General features: G+C 49.8%; 1 protein-coding gene across 7 annotated transcripts in view; it reads right to left on the bottom strand.

Moving 5' to 3' along the window:
- The window catches only part of KATNB1 (katanin regulatory subunit B1), a 28685-nt gene extending 12508 nt beyond the window's left edge, over positions 1 to 16177 (bottom strand). For 2 of the 7 annotated variants that reach the window (XM_021093933.1, XM_021093936.1), the window contains exons 1-4: positions 16010 to 16068; positions 14673 to 14965; positions 9946 to 10076; positions 6846 to 6963 (exon numbers count right to left, since the gene is read on the bottom strand). In XM_021093933.1, the coding sequence (XP_020949592.1) occupies positions 6846 to 6963; positions 9946 to 10076; positions 14673 to 14712 (289 nt within the window). In that variant the 5' untranslated portion in view covers positions 14713 to 14965; positions 16010 to 16068. Of the gene's footprint in view, positions 1 to 6845; positions 6964 to 9945; positions 10077 to 14672; positions 14966 to 15095; positions 15117 to 15560; positions 15697 to 15764 lie in introns of those variants that run through there. The other 5 variants (XM_021093935.1, XM_021093934.1, XM_021093937.1 and 2 more) reach the window with 5 other exon arrangements.

Below are 16488 nucleotides of genomic sequence, written 5' to 3'. Positions count from 1 at the left end.
ATCTTTTCTGACCACAATGCTATAAGACTAGAAATTGATAAGAAAAAAAACACAAACACTTGGAGATTAAACAACACGCCATTAAACAACCAATGGATCACTGAAAAAATCAAAGAGGAAATTAAAATATACCTAGAAGCATACTGACAACAAAGATACAACAATCCAAAACCCATGGGATGCAGCAAAAGCAGTTCTAAGAGGGAAGTTTATAGCAATACAAGCCTACTAAGGAAACAAGAAAAATCTCAACCTAATTTTATACCTAAAGCAACTAGGGAAAAAATAGACAAAACCCAAAGTTAGCAGAAGGACTGAAATCTCAAAGATCAGAGCAGAAATAAATAAAATAGAAATGAAGAAAAGCATAAAAAGATCAATGAACTAAATGCTGGTTCTTTGAAAAGATCAACAAAATTGATAAACTCTTAGGCAGACTCATCAAGAAAATGAGAGAGAACTCAAATCAATAAAATTAGAAATGAGAAAGTTACAACAGACATCACAGAAATACAAAGGATCATAAGAGATTACTACAAGCAACTATATGCCAATAAAATGGACAACCTAGAAGAAATAGACAAATTCTTAGAAAAATACAATCTTCCAAGACAAATCCAAGAAGAAATAGAAAAGATTAATGGACCAATCACAAGTACTGAAATTGAAACTATGACTAAACAACTTCCAACAAACAAAAGCCTGGACCAGATGGCTTCACAGGCGAAGTCTATCAAATATTTATAGAACAGTTAACACCTATCCTTCTGAAACTATTCCAAAAAATTGCAGATGAAGGAACTCCCAAACTCATTCTGTGAGGCCACCATCAGCCTGATACCAAAACCAAAGAAAGATACCACACAAAAAAAGAAAATTACAGGCCAGTATCACTGATGAACATGGATGCAAAAATCCTAGCAAACTGAATCCAGCAATACATTAAAAGGATCTTACACCCTGATCAAATGGGTTTATCCCAGGAATGCAAGGATTTTTCAATATCTGCAAATTGATCAGTGTGATACACCTCATTAACAACCTGGAAAATAAAAACCATATGATCCTCCCAATAGATGCAGAAAAAGCTTTTGACAAAATCCAACACCCATTTCTTTTTCCTTTTCTTTCTTTCTTGTCTTTTTAGGGCTGCACCCGAGGCATCTGGAGGTTCCAAGGCTAGAGGTCAAATAGGAACTATAGCTGCCTATGACACAGCCACAGCAATGCAGGATCCGAGCTGTGTCTGTGACCTATACCACAGCTTGGGGCAACGCCAGATCCTTAACCCACTGAGGGAGGCCAGGGATCAAACCTGCATCCTCATGGATGCTGGTCAGATTTGATCCTGCTGAGTCACAACACCCAACACCCATTTCTGATAAAAACACTTCAGAAAGTGGGCATTAAGGGAAACTATCTCAACATAATAAAGGCCATATATGACAAACCCACAGCTAACATCATTCTCAGCTAAAAAAAAAAGCTGAAAGAATTCCCACTAAGATCAGGAACACTCTTCCCACTACTATTTAACATAGCTTTGGAAGTTCTAGCCCCAGCAAAAAGAGAAGAAAAGGAATGCAAATTGGAAAGGAAGAAGTAAAACTATCACTGTTTGTAGATGACATGATACTATATACCTAGAAAATTCTAAAGACGCTACTAGAAAACTGTTAGAGCTCATTGATGAATTTGTTAAAGCTGCAGGATACAAAATTAATACACAGAAATCAACTGCATTTGCATATACTAACAATGAAAGATCAGAAAGTAATTAGGGAAACAATCCCATTTACCATCACATCCAAAAATAAATAAATAAACGAACTAGGAATAAACCTACCTAAAGGACAAAATACCTGTACTCTGAAAACTATGATGCTGATGAAAGAAATCAAAGATGACATAAACAGATGGAAATATACACCATCCTCTTGGACTGGAAGAATCAACATCATCAAAATGACTATACTACCCAAGGCAATCTATGGATTCAATGAAATCCCTATGAAATTACTAAAGGCATTTTTCACAGAACTAGAACAAAATATTTTAAAGTTTAGAAGCACAAAAAACCCAGAATAGTCAAAGCCATCCTGAGAAAGAAAAATGGAGCTGGAGTAATCAGGTTCCCTGACTTCAGACTATTCTGCAAAGTTTCAGTCATCAGAACAGTATGGTACTGACACAAAACAGAAATACAGATCAGGGGAACACAATGGAAAGCCTAGAATTAAACCCACATACCTATGGTCAACTAATCTACGTCAAAGGAGTAAGGAATACACAATGGAGAAAAGACAGTTCCTTCACTAAGTGGGGCTGGGAAAACTAGACAGCTACATGTAAAAGAATGAAATTACAACACTTCCTAACACCATACACAAAAATAAACTCAAAATGGACCTAAATATAAGACTGAGTACTATCAAAACTCTTAGAGGAAAACAGGCTGACACTCTATGATATAAACCACAGTAATATCTTCTCGGACCCACCTCCTATAGTAATGACAATAAAAACAAACCAAAATAAAATAAACAAATGGGACCTAATTAAACTTAAAAAGTTTTTGCACAGCAAAGCAAAGCCTAAACAAAACGAAAAGACAACCCACAGAGCAGGAGAAGATATTTACAAATGAAATGACTGACAAGGGATTAATCTCCAAAGTATACAAACCCCTCAATACCAAAAAAACAAACAACCCCATCAAAAAAACGGGCAGAAGATCTCAACAGAATTCTCCAAAGAAGATACAGAGATGGTCAAAAAGCAAATGAAAAGATGTTCAATATCACTAATTATTAGAGAAATGCAAATCAAAACTACTATGAGGTACTGCCTTACACCATCCAGAATGGCCGCTGTCAACAAGTCTACGAACAATAAATGCTAAAGAGGGTGTGGAGAAAAGGGAAGCCTCTTACACTATTGGGGTAAATGTAAATTGGTGCAACCACCATGGAAAAGAGTATGGAGATTCCTCAAAAAACTAAACACAAAATTACCATTTGATTCAGCAATCCCACTCCTTGACATCTACCCGGGGAAAACCAGGGCTCAAAAAGATACAGGTACCCCAATGTTCACTGCAACACTATATACCATAGCCAAGACAGGGAAGCAGCAAATGTACATCAACAGAGGAATGCATAAAGACAATGTGTTACATATAGACAAGAGAATATTACTCAGCCATAAAAAGGAATGAAATAATGGCATTTGCAGCAACATGGATGGACCTAGAAAATATGCTAAGTGAAGTTAGTCAGACAGTGAGACACAATCGTCATATGCTATCACTTACATATGGAATCTAAAAAAAGTTTACAATGAACTTATTTGCAGAACAGAAACTGACTCAAACTTTGAAAAACGTATGGTTTCCAAAGGGGACATGCTGCAGTGGGAGAGGGATGGGCTGGGGGTTGGGATGGAAATATTGTAAAGTTAGGTTGCGATGATGGTTGTACAACTATAATAAAATCCAGCGAATTTTTAAAAAGGGGGGGACAAGGAAAGTGACACATGGGGGTCTGACGTAGCAGAGTTCCCTGGGGAGGAGACAAGGGGCCCAGGATGACAGCTAGGCTGCAGGCCTGGGAGCTCCGAGGTCACTAGGACCTGGGTGACAGAGGCTCTGAGAAGAGACGCCTCAATGATGGCATGGGTTTGGGGGAACCAAAGGAGGAGGCTTACTCTTCTGGCAGAGAATTTGGGGATGGATTAGGAAAAGAGACACAGAAAACATGCAGATGTGAAAAAGACAGAACTACTATTAACTCCAGGAAAACAAAGTTATAAAAAGAAAAGAAATACATACAATCCACTCTGAAAAATATCAGTGTGGTCCTGATAATAAAAATCCTGAATATTTAAAAGGTGATTTGGACAAAAATAAACCAATGGGACCTAATCAAACTTACAAGCTTTTGCACAGCAAAGGAAACCATTAAAAAAAAACCGGAAAAGATGGAGTTCCCATCGTGGCTCAGCAGAAATGAATCTAACTAGCATCCATGAGGATGCAGGTTCGATCCCTGGCCTTGCTCAGTGGGTTAAGGATCCAGCATTGCCATGAGCTGTGGTGTAGGTTGCAGACGCAGCTCGGATCTGGTGTGGCTGTGGCTGTGGCGTAGGCTGGCAGCAACAGCTCTGATTGGACCCCTAGCCTGGGAACCTCCATATGCCAAGCGTGCAGCCCTAAAAAGACCCCCCAAAAAAAAAAAAAAAAAAAAACCTGCAGAATGGGAGAAAATAGTTGCAAGAGATCCAACAGACAACGGCTTGGGAGTTCCTGTTGTGGCACAGTGGTAATGAATCTGACCAGTATCCGTTAGGATGAGGGTTCAATCCCCGGCCTTGCTCAGTGGTTGCTGTGGCTGTGGCATAGGCTGGAAGCCGTAGCTCTGATTCAACCCCTAACTGGGAACTTCCATATGCCTCAGGTGCGGCCCTAAAAAGCAAATACAAACAAACAAAAAAAGACAAGGGCTTAATCTCCAAAATATACAAGCAAAGAAAAACAAACAACTCAATCAAAAAATGGAGTTCCCGTGGTGGCGCAGTGGTTAACGAATCCGACTAGGAACCATGAGGTTGCGGGTTCGATCCCTGCCCTATGCTCAGTGGGTTAACGATCCGGCGTTGCCGTGAGCTGTGGTGTAGGTTGCAGACGAGGCTCGGATCCCGCGTTGCTGTGGCTCTGGCGTAGGCCGGTGGCTACAGCTCCGATTGGACCCCTAGCCTGGGAACCTCCATATGCCGCGGGAGCGGCCCAAGAAATAGCAACAATAACAACAACAACAACAACAACAACAAAAAAAAGACAAAAGACAAAAAAAAAAAAAAAAATGGACAGAAGACCTGAACAGGCATTTCTCCAAAGACGAAATTCAGATGGTCAAGAGGCACACTGAAAAAATGCTCACTACTACTAATTATTAGGGAAATGCAAATCAAAACCACAATGAGGTACTACCTCACACCAGTCAGAATGGCTATCATTAGTATGTCTACAAATAAATGCTGGAGACAGTGTGGAGAAAAGGGAACCCTCCTACACTGGTGGTAGGAGTGTACATTGGTACAACCATTATGGAAAATAGTATAGAAGCTCCTCAGAAAACTAAATATAAAACTACCACATTGGAGTTCCTGTCGTGGTGCAGTGGTTAATGAATCTGACTAGGAACCATGAGGTTGCGGGTTCGATCCCTGACCTTGCTCAGTGGGTTAAGGATCCGGCATTGCCGTGAGCTGTGGTGTAGGTCGCAGACACGGCTCGGATCTGGCATTGCTGTGGCTCTGGTGTAGGCCAGGGGCTATGGCTCTGATCAATCCCTAGCCTGGGAACCACCAAGAAATGGCAAAAAGACCGAAAAAAAAAAAAAAAAAAACAACTACCACATGATCCAGCAATCCCACTTCTGGACATATATCTGGACATAACTGTTATTCGAAAAGACACATGCAGCCTTACGTTCACGACAGCACTATTCACAATCACCAAGACATGGAAACAACCTAAATGTCCACTGACAGATAAATGGATTAAGATGTGGTACATGTACGCCATGGAATACTACTCAGCCATAAAAAAGAATGAATTAACGCCACTTGCAGCAACATGAATGCAGCTAGAGATTCACATTCTAAGCAACGTACGTCAGAAAGAGAAAGACAAATACCATATGATATCACTGATATGCAGAATCTAAAATATGGCACAGATGAACCTATCTATAGAACAGAAACAGACTCACAGACATGGAAAGCAGACTTGTGGTTCCCCAAGGGGAGAGGCAGGAAGTGGGATGGATAGGGAGTTGGGATTAGCAGATGCAAACTATTCCACTGAGAATGGAGAGGGAACTACATCCAATCACTTGTGACAGAACATAATGGAAGATAATATGGGGAAAAGAATGTGTATATATATATGACTGGGTCACTTTGCTATACAGCAGAAATTGACAGGACATTGTAAATCGACTATAAAGAAAAAAATTTAAAATAAATCCAGGGAGGATGGAGAGGAAATGTCGTGAGCGACAGAGTTAGGGGAAGCTCAGAGACAGCTCAATTCTTCTGCAGGAGGAAGGCACAGCTATTGCATAAAGCGTTTTTATTTCTTATTTATTTTTTCTTTTTTTTAAATGGCCACACCCATGGAACATGGAAGTTCCTGGACCAGGGGTCCTTTAAACCACCGTGCCTTCATGGAGACCTGAGCCACTGCAGTCAGATTCCTAACTCACTGCACCACAGCAGGAACCCCTATAAAGTGTTTTTAAAAAGAAAAGAAAGTGGAGTTCCCTGGTGGTCTCGCAGTTAAGGATCCAGTGTTGTCACTGCTGTGCAGCATAACTGATCCCTGGCTTGAGAACTTCCCCATGTTGCAGGTACCAAAAAAAAAAAAAAAAAAAAAAAAGAAAAAAGAAAAGGAAGAAACTGCAGCATAACCATGTTGTTCTGAGAGGGGACCCCCGGGGTCAGGGCACACGGCCCCAGCTCACTGCACAGCCACCTCAAACGTTTCTATGTCCTGCACGGTCCTCAGCGGCACTCGCTGTCCTTCCCAGTTCTGAATCCAGAGAGGCTCACCACCCAGAGTGTCCATCACTCAGACACCTACTGGACGCCCCCTCGGTGCCAGCATCCAGACAGCAATGCACGTCACTGCTGCGAGGTTAATGGGGACGGGGTGGGGCGGGGTCAGTGCCCCAGGAGAGAAGCACCCGATCTGGTCAGGACAGGAAGGAAGCGGATGGACAGGAGAGCTGGGGACAAGCGCTGCCACAGGCCTGCGTGTGGGGAAGGCGAGCGCGGACACCTACTTTTGGCAGCTTCCAGGTCCCAGACACGGATGGAGCCCGACTGAGAACCGGCCACAATGAGCTCCTCGGGGGTGTTGAGACGGACGCTCTCCACTGGGGACGTGTGACCCGTCAGGCTCTGTGGAGAGAGGGTGGCAGCTTCAGCACTCTGCATGGACAGGCCCCCAACTGCTGCCCTGAACCCTGGGTCCCTGGGAGCCTGTCAAGCAGGGGGGGGGGCTGTGCTCCCCGGAGCCTCCCCCAGCTGATGGGCTGAGCAGCTGTCTCCCTCAGCCTCTTGGCCGCTGGGACTAAAAGTGGGCCAGACCCCAGTCATGCTCCACCCACTGCCCACCCACTGTGCTCCAGCCAGGACCGGCACCTGCAGAAGTGGCCCTGGGCCCTTGGAGAGGAGCAGCTGATCCTTTGGTCCCAAGTCCAACCATCGCCCACTGGGCTGGGCTGGGCTCCCACCTCCACTCCCTGCTCAGCCCCGCCCTCCGGAGGGGAGACCCCGGCCCACCCGAGGCCTGGGCAGCAGCACACATTCCGCCCCTCTGGAACGCCTGGATCCCTGGGGCGGCCCCCACTGGAGGACACAGCCACGTTCTCAGGCAGGGACTCGGGAAGCCAGAGGCCCTGGGAGTGACCCTGCTGGAAAACATGCACACTCCCACCCAATTCACACCAGACAGAGCAGGGCAGGACTGAGCCCAGGGAGGAGGGCTGGGAGGTGCTGGCATTTCCAGCTTTCTGGAAAGGAGGCTAGAATCTGAAATCTAGTGTCTGTCAGTCCCCCTCCAGCACTGGCCACCCAATGCACAGGGGTGAGCCCATCAGCACCTGCTAAGGCCATGTGCCCATGGGACTGCGGACCCTAGAGGAAAACTGCTCCTCAGCAGAACTGCCCAGCAGGCAGACAGTTACGAGCCTCTTGTCTGACTTCCCAGCATGACCAGCAGGAGGATAAGTGGGTACAGACCCCACACAAGGCAACTGGACAAAAATCTATCCTCATTTTGGAAAGGCACATTTCCGCACACCAGCCCCTGGAGGTTTACGCTGTGCACACTCAACACACACGAAACAACACGGACCCAAGGTCATTCCCCGTGGTGAACCTTTCTGACAAGAGACTGGACACAATATAAATGCCCACGACAGGCAACTGGTGAGCTAAGCCTGCGGCCATCCACGGCCACCCGGGCAACGGATACCATTCGGCCACTGAAATGAATGAGGTGCCCTCCGGATGTGACAAAGACAAATCTCCGTGACACTCTAAGGTGAGGAAAGACACAGGACAGTAATATACTGTATGACGGCATTTGCATAAAGTAAGGAGGAGGGGACAGGGCATACGCATGCGCCTGCAAATGCATAAAACAATTCTGGAAGGACCCAGAGACGTTGAGAGTCATGGCTGTCCCCAGGTAGGGACAGGGGGTCACGGAGTTTATCCTGGATCATTTGGATGCTGAGCCAAATGAGTTCACTCATACGTGAAAAACACACAAAAATACACGTGCATATGCACATACAGGTGCATAAACCTGAGGCGAGAAAGAACTTGGTGAGGCTGAGGCACCAAAAGGCCTGCTCTGAGGTGAGTGAGGGGACAGGCAGGGGACGAGGCCCACTGGGGGCCTGCAGGTGCCACCTGGTGTAAGTGGCTGAGTCTAGAGGCCAGACCCCATGCTGCTCACTGGGCTCCTTTGGGGACGAGAGCATGGGGGGGTGACTTCAGGGGCATTTTGTGTCAACCTCTGTTAGTTCTTTTTCAACCAGTGTACGTTACTTTGACATCTGGGAGGGAGGGGGGAAATGCCACATTTGAGCCCTAAAAACCAAGTGAAACAAACAATTTCAATTCTATTCTTAACCTGATTGCTGTTCTGCCCTTCACTTTGGCCATGGTTCGGGTCGGATCTCAGCTGCCCGCTGGATCTCCCAAGGACACAGAGCTGATTAAGTTTCTACTAATAAATATCACCTCCCGCCCCTCTTATCTTTATCTGTACTTGGCCAAGAGTGGAAAGAATGATAATACCCTGTGCTGCAAGGTTGTGGGGCAAGAGGGCAGGCTTCTAGGCCTCGGGTGGGAATGTCGATTGATTTCTGGAGGGCAATTCGGCAATATGTTTTGAAAGCTTTTTAAAAAGCGCACACTTGCAGATTGAGTGTGACAATCTCACACCCGATCAAAGATTTAGGGAGATGAGGCTGTTCCCTTCTGAGCAGGGCAGAAAATCGGGCAGTGGCCTCCCTGCTGGGAGCCAGCATCCCCACAATGGGACACCGCGAAGCCATTAAAAATCATGTAGTAAGAGGCTATTTGTTGATACAGGAAAATGCCCATGAGGATGTTATTTTAAAAAAACAGGTTACAGAAGAGTAAGACAGGATTCTGGAAATACAGAAACATACAAATATGTTTGTGTGTACACATAGGAGTGTTTGCACATGTACACACAGGGCACGAGTCCACACACACATTAACACGCACCTATCCGTATCAGCACCTAGAAGGGCACAGACAAAGTACCACCTGTAAGAGTCTTTGGATAATCAACCCATATGTAATTCATTTTTGTATTTCATTTTTGTATTTCTTCCTCCTTATGCTCTCCTATTTTGGAAAACAGTTCTGGGCGTTGAGTGCAGTTGTGTAACAGCGGAGAGTGCTATGAAAGAACCAGCTCTCTCACCAGCTCCAACCAGGGGCCTTCAAATCCTTTTCCGTGGGAGGAGGTGGGGAATGAATCCAAATGGCCCAACTGAATCTGACAGCAGGGGGATGGGCCAGTGGGCAGGGGAGGCTCAAACTCGGGCCTGTGGGCTTCTTTTCGCTTTCTCACACAGGCTCCCTAGAGTTCTGTCCCGCGGCCAGGCGACCCCCTGATTTCTGAGGACCAGCCACTGTCCCAGCCAGCCGCGCTGTCCTGGGCTTTCCTAAGCAGACGGCTGGGGGAGGGACTGAGGTGCTGGGTGCCCGAAAAGCAGCCCACTCCCAGCCCTAACCCTGCCCACAGCTGCCCCCAAGCCCCGCCCCGCCCCGCCCCGCCCACAGCTCCCCGCCCCGCCCACAGCTCCCCGCCCCGCCCCGCCGGCCCAGCCTCACCATGATGCAGTTGGGCTTGTTGACAGACCACAGGTTGACCCGGCAGTCATCCCCGCCGGTGGCCAGCAGCCGGCCTGAGGCTTTGCCCAGCACCAGCGAGGACACATTGCTGGCGTGGGCCACGATCTCCTCTACACAGGAAAGAGCAGAGGGAAAACGCAGTCAGAGGCCTGACGGACCACACGGAGGAGGGCTGCCCTCCCGCTGGGCACCACCAGCCCTGGCATCTGAAGTCCCTGCAGCTCTCCTTTTGGTGCCAGACACCCCTCTTGAGCTGTGGGACAAGATGGGGCTGGGGTCTGAGATAGAAATGACTATTTCTCAGTTTCCATCATTTTCATCCCACCCTTAGACCTCAGGGTTTTTTTTCCTTGTTGCCACATATCAACAGGTACTACTGCTGACTAGTCACCACATTCAATTTTTTAAAATGACTTGCTCTTTCTACTTAGCTCTGCCTTTTAGGCAATAATAGCCACATAATTACAAGTTCAATATGTTCGTTACATTTTTTTCTGAGACGAAAAGAAAGATGAAAACAATTATTAAAATAAAAAACACTGACCTATGTGCCCCCAAAGTGCCTCTCAGCTGTTGCTCGCTGTTTCCGCTTGGGGGGACACACTTTCAGAACCATGCAACTGCAGACAAACTGTCCAAGGTGAGCTCAGCCAGAACAGCTTCAGAGTTATGGACCGGGTTCTAGTCTGAGCTCTGCTATTGCAGGCTGTGTGGCCTTAAACAAGTCACTCACCCTCTCTAGGCACTGAGCTCCTCGATGGGTAAATGGGGATAATAATAGTGCCTGGATCAACAGGCTGCTGAGGGTGTAGTGAGGACGGGCCTGGGAGCTGCTGTGAGGGGGCTGAGTGCCCGTGGCTGCTAGGCAGGCTGAGGCCATAGAGCGGGCACTGGGCTCAGGGGGGTGGGCTGTGAGAGGGGAGCAGGAGGGAGCCGACTGGGGGGCCTGGATGTGAGGGCCAACGAGACAGAATGGGAGGCAAGGTCACCACGGGCAGCCACGAGGGCCCGTGGCCTGGACTAGGGGGCTGCAGACCTAAGTCTCAGAGGGCATCACCAGGGCCCCAAGGGAACAAACCGCGGGCAAGGAACCAAGAGGCAGCCCAGGCCTCCAGCCACAGCCTGAGCAGCTCCTCCTGAGAACATGGAGGGAAGAAACAGGTCTCCTCACAGAGACGAGGGAAAACCCCAACACGCTGATGCCCCGAGGCAGGCAGCCGAGAGGCCCGACTGGGTGACTCCGAGGGATGACTCCAAGAGAGAGGGTGGCCCTGCAGAGGCCCCTCCTGCCTCCACCCAGCCTGGGGTCTCTGTGGCGCCGGCCTCAGACTGCAGGGAGGTTAGCAGACAGGGACCAGGAAGGCTGCTTGTCAGGCGGGATGGCTCACAGGGGCTGTCAGTACTGCCCAGGGGACCAGGCCTCAGGCTCAACCCCACCGACAACAGCCCAGGCACCCAGCCCCCGCAGGATGAGAGCTGGCAGCAGGCCCAAATGTAACCTGGGGCCTCAGGGACCCTGCCCCTGGAGGCGAGAAAGCTGGGTCTCTCTCCGGTCCGCTCCTCAGCCACAGAGCCCCCTGTCCTCTGGACACAGTGGCACAGATGCCTAGGTGCTCTGGGGCTCGGGCTGCAGACACTTGTCTGTTCAAGGGCTTCTGCTGGGCTAAACTGGCTGCCCAGCCCAGAGAAAGCATAAACCACCCCCCCCCCGAGCACTGTGTGCCCGGCCCGGGGGCCCCCTCCTCTTCTCTGGATGCTCCCTGCACACGCCGCCCTCTGTGTATGACCCACCTGGAGGCGTGACTGCCTGCCCACCCCAGCTCACACCCTTCCCAAGGAAAATTCTGGCTAGGCCGCACCACCCTGGGCCTCCTGAGAGCACTGCCACCCCGCTCTGTACCTCAGGACTTCTAACCCCTGGGGACAGCCATTCGTCCATATGTACATTTTCCCAGGTGCCGCTCTAGGCCTGGCGCCGAGGGACGGTGGGGAGGGAGAGTGATTAGGTTCCTGTCTTCACTCTACGGCCTGATCAGATGGTTCCCAGGACAGCACCCAGCTGGAAGAACCACAAACTTGAGGGCGAGCAGAATTTGGAGGCTGGGCCCTTTCCTAGAAGGGCTCAGACCACTTCCCTGCAAGCAGCCTGACCAGGGGACTGAAAGGAGCTCCTTGAAGGACTAGGGAGGGCGGAGGTGGGCACACCTCAGGCACCAGGCAGAGGAGGCCTTGGCACAGGGCACTGGCCCAAGAGCACCCCTTCTGGCCTGAAGGACCATACTCACCAATGGCCAGGACCGGGTACCGAATTTAAATGCCAACAAATAAAAAATCCTCACCACATCTACTGGCAAGCCAGGCTGATGGCTGCTGCTCTACCTTGTGTCACAGGCCCACGCCAGCTGCCCGGGCTCAGGTGGCACAAGCTGGGCCCTACATCCCAGCCACTGCTGGGGGAACACAGCATTCTGGCCAGAGACACTGAGCACTGGCAGAAGCTCAAACGGAAAGTGCGAAAGACTAGGCTTCACCCGGGCCTCATGCTGGCCAGACACCTTCTGATCCTCCCCAGATTCTAGAGCCACAAGGAGCCAGGGGTCATTCCGCCTTGGATTCTTCAGACAATTTATACCTGCGGAAACTGCCGTGCACATGAAACTGTCAGCAGATGCTCAATATGCCTGATCACATCACCTCCCACTTGAATGCTTTGATGGCTTGCTCTTGCCTTTCAGATAAAGCCAAAGCCTCAGAAGGGCCAGGGTCCTGTGGACATGTGTCCCTGAAGACCTTGCCAGCCTATGGGGCACCACATTCTCCACACTGCTACGTCACTGCCCATGGCCTCCTTTGAGACCTTCCATCGCACCAAGCTTCCTGCCTCAGGGCCTTTGCACAGGAGGCTCAGGCACAGCACTTCCCCATGCCCCACCCCCACATCTAGTTCACTGATTCAAAGCATTTGTTTCTGCTTAGAATCAGAAAAGGAGAAATGGCTGGGTGTGATTATCTCATTCCTGCCTATTGCTTTCCCCAGGCTCTGAGCCCCACAGCAGAGAGACCTTAGCTATTTTGCCCTCCCTCTGCCAGGTTCTCTCCTGGTTTCTCAGAAAAAACCAGCTGTTGAAGGTATAGACACATAACCCCAATAAATACAAAGCTGCTATGTCCAAAGTGCACCCTCCTTGGCAGCCCGTAAGAGGATTCTCCCAGAACCCTAGGGGCTGAGGAACAGTTTGCAAATGGCCCAATCCTCTTGTCATTTAAAATGAGGATGCCAAGGCCCAGGTTCTCAGAGTTAATAAGTGGAGAAGTCTTGTCCTGGCTTCTGAAAACAGCCCAAGGGCAGCTTACAGTAAAGGGTGACCTGTCTGAACACCAGATCTATGCCATCCAGTTATTACAGGTGGGGTACGGCCCGCAGAGGCAACCACATGCAGAGCTACAGTTCTCAAAATACGATCTGGGGAATTCTGGGATCCTCAAGAGCCTTTCAGGGGATCTGAGAGAACAAAACAACTTTGATCATAAAACTAAGGTGGAATTTGATTTTTACATTCTCATTTGCTCACAAGAATACAGCAGAGTTTCCCTGAAGATACATGACATGATGGCATCATCACTAGGGGCATGTTTGTGCGTCCTTGTGCTTTAAAATGTCTCCGTATTGAATTTCTCACTGTGGTGCAGCAGGTTAAGGATCTGGCATTGCTGCCGCTGTGGCATAGGCTGCAGCTGCGGCTCAGATTTGATCCATGGCCCAGGAACTTCCATCAGCTGCAGGTGTGGCCAAAAAAAGTCTCAGTTTTATTTCCACCATGGTAAACATTGATAGATGTAACTCCTATACACAAAAACTCTTTGGGGTCCTCAATAATTTTTAAGAGTATAAAGAGGTGCAGGGAGTTCCCGTGGTGGCGCAGTGGTTACCGAATCCGACTAGGAACCATGAGGTTGCGGGTTCGATCCCTGCCTTTGCTCAGTGGGTTAACGATCCGGCGTTGCCATGAGCTGTGGTGGAGGCTGCAGACGCGGCTCGGATCCCACGTTGCTGTGGCTCTGGTGTAGGCCGGTGGCTACAGCTCCGATTGGACCCCTAGCCTGGGAATCTCCATATGCCACGGGAGCGGCCCAAGAAATAGCAAAAAGACAAAAAAAAAAGAGTATAAAGAGGTCCTAAGATGAAAGACTTCAGAGCTGTCAGTATAGAGGAGTGGGGGTGGGTGGTTCCCGGGCTCAGGTACATTCGAGAGCCTATCATCAGCATCCCTCTGCCTACCTTCTCATCTCCACCCCCATCCCAAGAGGATCAGGGAGCCTGACTTGTGGGATGTCAGAAGATACTGAGAACACCTTTCAGGATTTCTTGCCCCATCCTGCCTGCCAGCCTAGCTGGAAATTCTGCTAAGTGCTTCCTTATGTTCATTTTCTCACTTGAATCTCACTCTAGAGTGGAGGTATGATTATCTCATTGTACAGACAGGAAACTGAGCCTCAGAGAGGTGAGGTCACCCGGCCAACAGCACCCAGCTGAGAAGTGCCAAAATCATGATTTGCATCTTGGTCTATTTTACTTCAAAGCCTGGGAGTCTCCCCTGCGTCAAGAACAGGAGACAAGGCTGGGGGTTCAGGCCACCCAGAAACAAATGGCTAATAGGGTAATACTAGGGTGATGGGGGGAGAAAGAAAACAAGAACATCACTCACGCAGCTTCCAGGCCGTCTTGGTGACCACAGGGGTGGCCATCCTTCAGCTTGCAGGCACCCAAAGCTGCACCCACAAAACAGACTGCTTTCCTTGTGGGTGGGGGTGGATCCCCCCCAGATCCGCCAATCAAGTTGACAGGGAGTTTCCACACATCCAGGCAGAGGGAATGTCTGGTCTTCCAGGCCTGTACCACCTTGTGGTTTTAAAGCATCCACAGCAGCAGCCCGTGCGTGCCTGTTGGTATCCTGGGTCATGGAACATCAGGCTTGAGCCATTTCAGCTCAACACTAGGCTGGAACACAAACAGAGGTGATGGCTTGTTAGCAAACACTCAATGGGAATTCAGGGGGTCCCTAGGTTTGGAAAACTGGAGCTGCAGCTCCCTGGATCACCAAGGGCACTTGATAAAGACAGACACCCACCAAAGCCAAGGCCCGACTGCAAATTGTGTTTGAGGATCTGGATGGAGGGCACCTCAGGCAAGGTGACTTGGAACACAAGGAAAAAGGTCTATCCCAGAGGCCAGATGATGGTGGAGGCTCTGTTCCAGGAGGCCGGCTGCCTAATGTGCAGGAGCCGCAGTGGGGCGGGGAAGACCACATGTCTGCAGTTCCCATAGATTTCTGGGAGTCACTGTTTCATCTGACGTATGGGAAGGGGGTGGAGTCACAGGCTAAGTTTAGGGGCTCACGAGGCACCCTAGAGATAGGTACTGAAGTCTTCTGTAGGGAGACCCTCAAAGAGGGCCTGTGGGATCTAATCTGTGTCAAGGTAACTACTGCAGGTGCCTGCACTTCTCAAGGGCAGTGCTGCGAACGAGGCTTCCAGGTGGGCATGAGTCGGAGTGACTCCTCAACTCTAAAAGGCGACCTCATGGAGCCTCCTACCTCCTTCCTCCAAACCTCTTCATGAACCATCTCCTCCCTGTCCCTTTTCTCCTGGGGTCCCCAGCGTTCACTCCTCCTCACTGCCGCCTGTGTCTCCCTCGCTAGCACATCCTGTTTTGGCCTCTGCCCCGCCAGACCCTTTCCCCTCGCTATCAGTATCCCCATTCATTGACTCTCCCCTTCATAACCCCTCCTCCTGCAGACCTCCGGCTCTGCTTCCGGCCTCCCCGGTTGTCGTCTCTGGCCTCCACGCTGGTCCCGCCCCTCCCGAAACTGGGGCTGGTCCCTCCGCCTCGCCTAATCCTCCCACTCCTCTCGCTTGCGGGGAGCAGGCTCCAGCCTCCCTCCGCCCGGAGCCCTCTCCGCCGCAGCCTGGTCTGGCCCTGCCTGACTCGGCCTAGTCCAGGGCTCATCTTCCCCTCGCTTTCTCGTCCGCTCACCCACTCCACCTGCAGCTGCGGGTCCGGAGGCCGAGGTTCTGCTCCAAGCGCGACCCCTACTTACCTCCATCCCCTAGCCTGATTGGCTGCTGCTTGACAACCGACCCTCACAACAAAACCTCCGGCTCAGAGCCCCTCCTTCCTCACCTCCCGCACCAATCAGCAGCCGCGAGCGATCCGCCTCTCTCCAGACTTGACCAATAGAAAAAGGCGCTTCTGCCGCTTTCCCTAAGTACCCGCCCTCTTTTCCTGACTTGGACTAATCATGAGGAAGGAGCGTTCAGGAGCCGCCCCTCTGCCTCAGTGAACCAATGCGAGCTGCAGTTTCCTTGGTTCCGCCTCTGCCTCAGGCTTACCCCTTCCTCCACTGTCCATCTCTTCCTCGAATTTCGAGACGCCTTCCAATGGCGGCTGCACCAATCGCTTTAGCAACCGCCCCAGATTGACCAATCAACTTCCGCATTATTGGAAAACCAATTCCCGGATAG

Source organism: Sus scrofa, chromosome 6 (genome assembly GCF_000003025.6).
Source record: "Sus scrofa isolate TJ Tabasco breed Duroc chromosome 6, Sscrofa11.1, whole genome shotgun sequence".
Classification (NCBI taxonomy): domain Eukaryota; kingdom Metazoa; phylum Chordata; class Mammalia; order Artiodactyla; family Suidae; genus Sus; species Sus scrofa.
The sequence above is the reverse complement of the archived record's forward strand: the minus strand, read 5'-3'. Positions and strand labels throughout refer to the sequence as shown.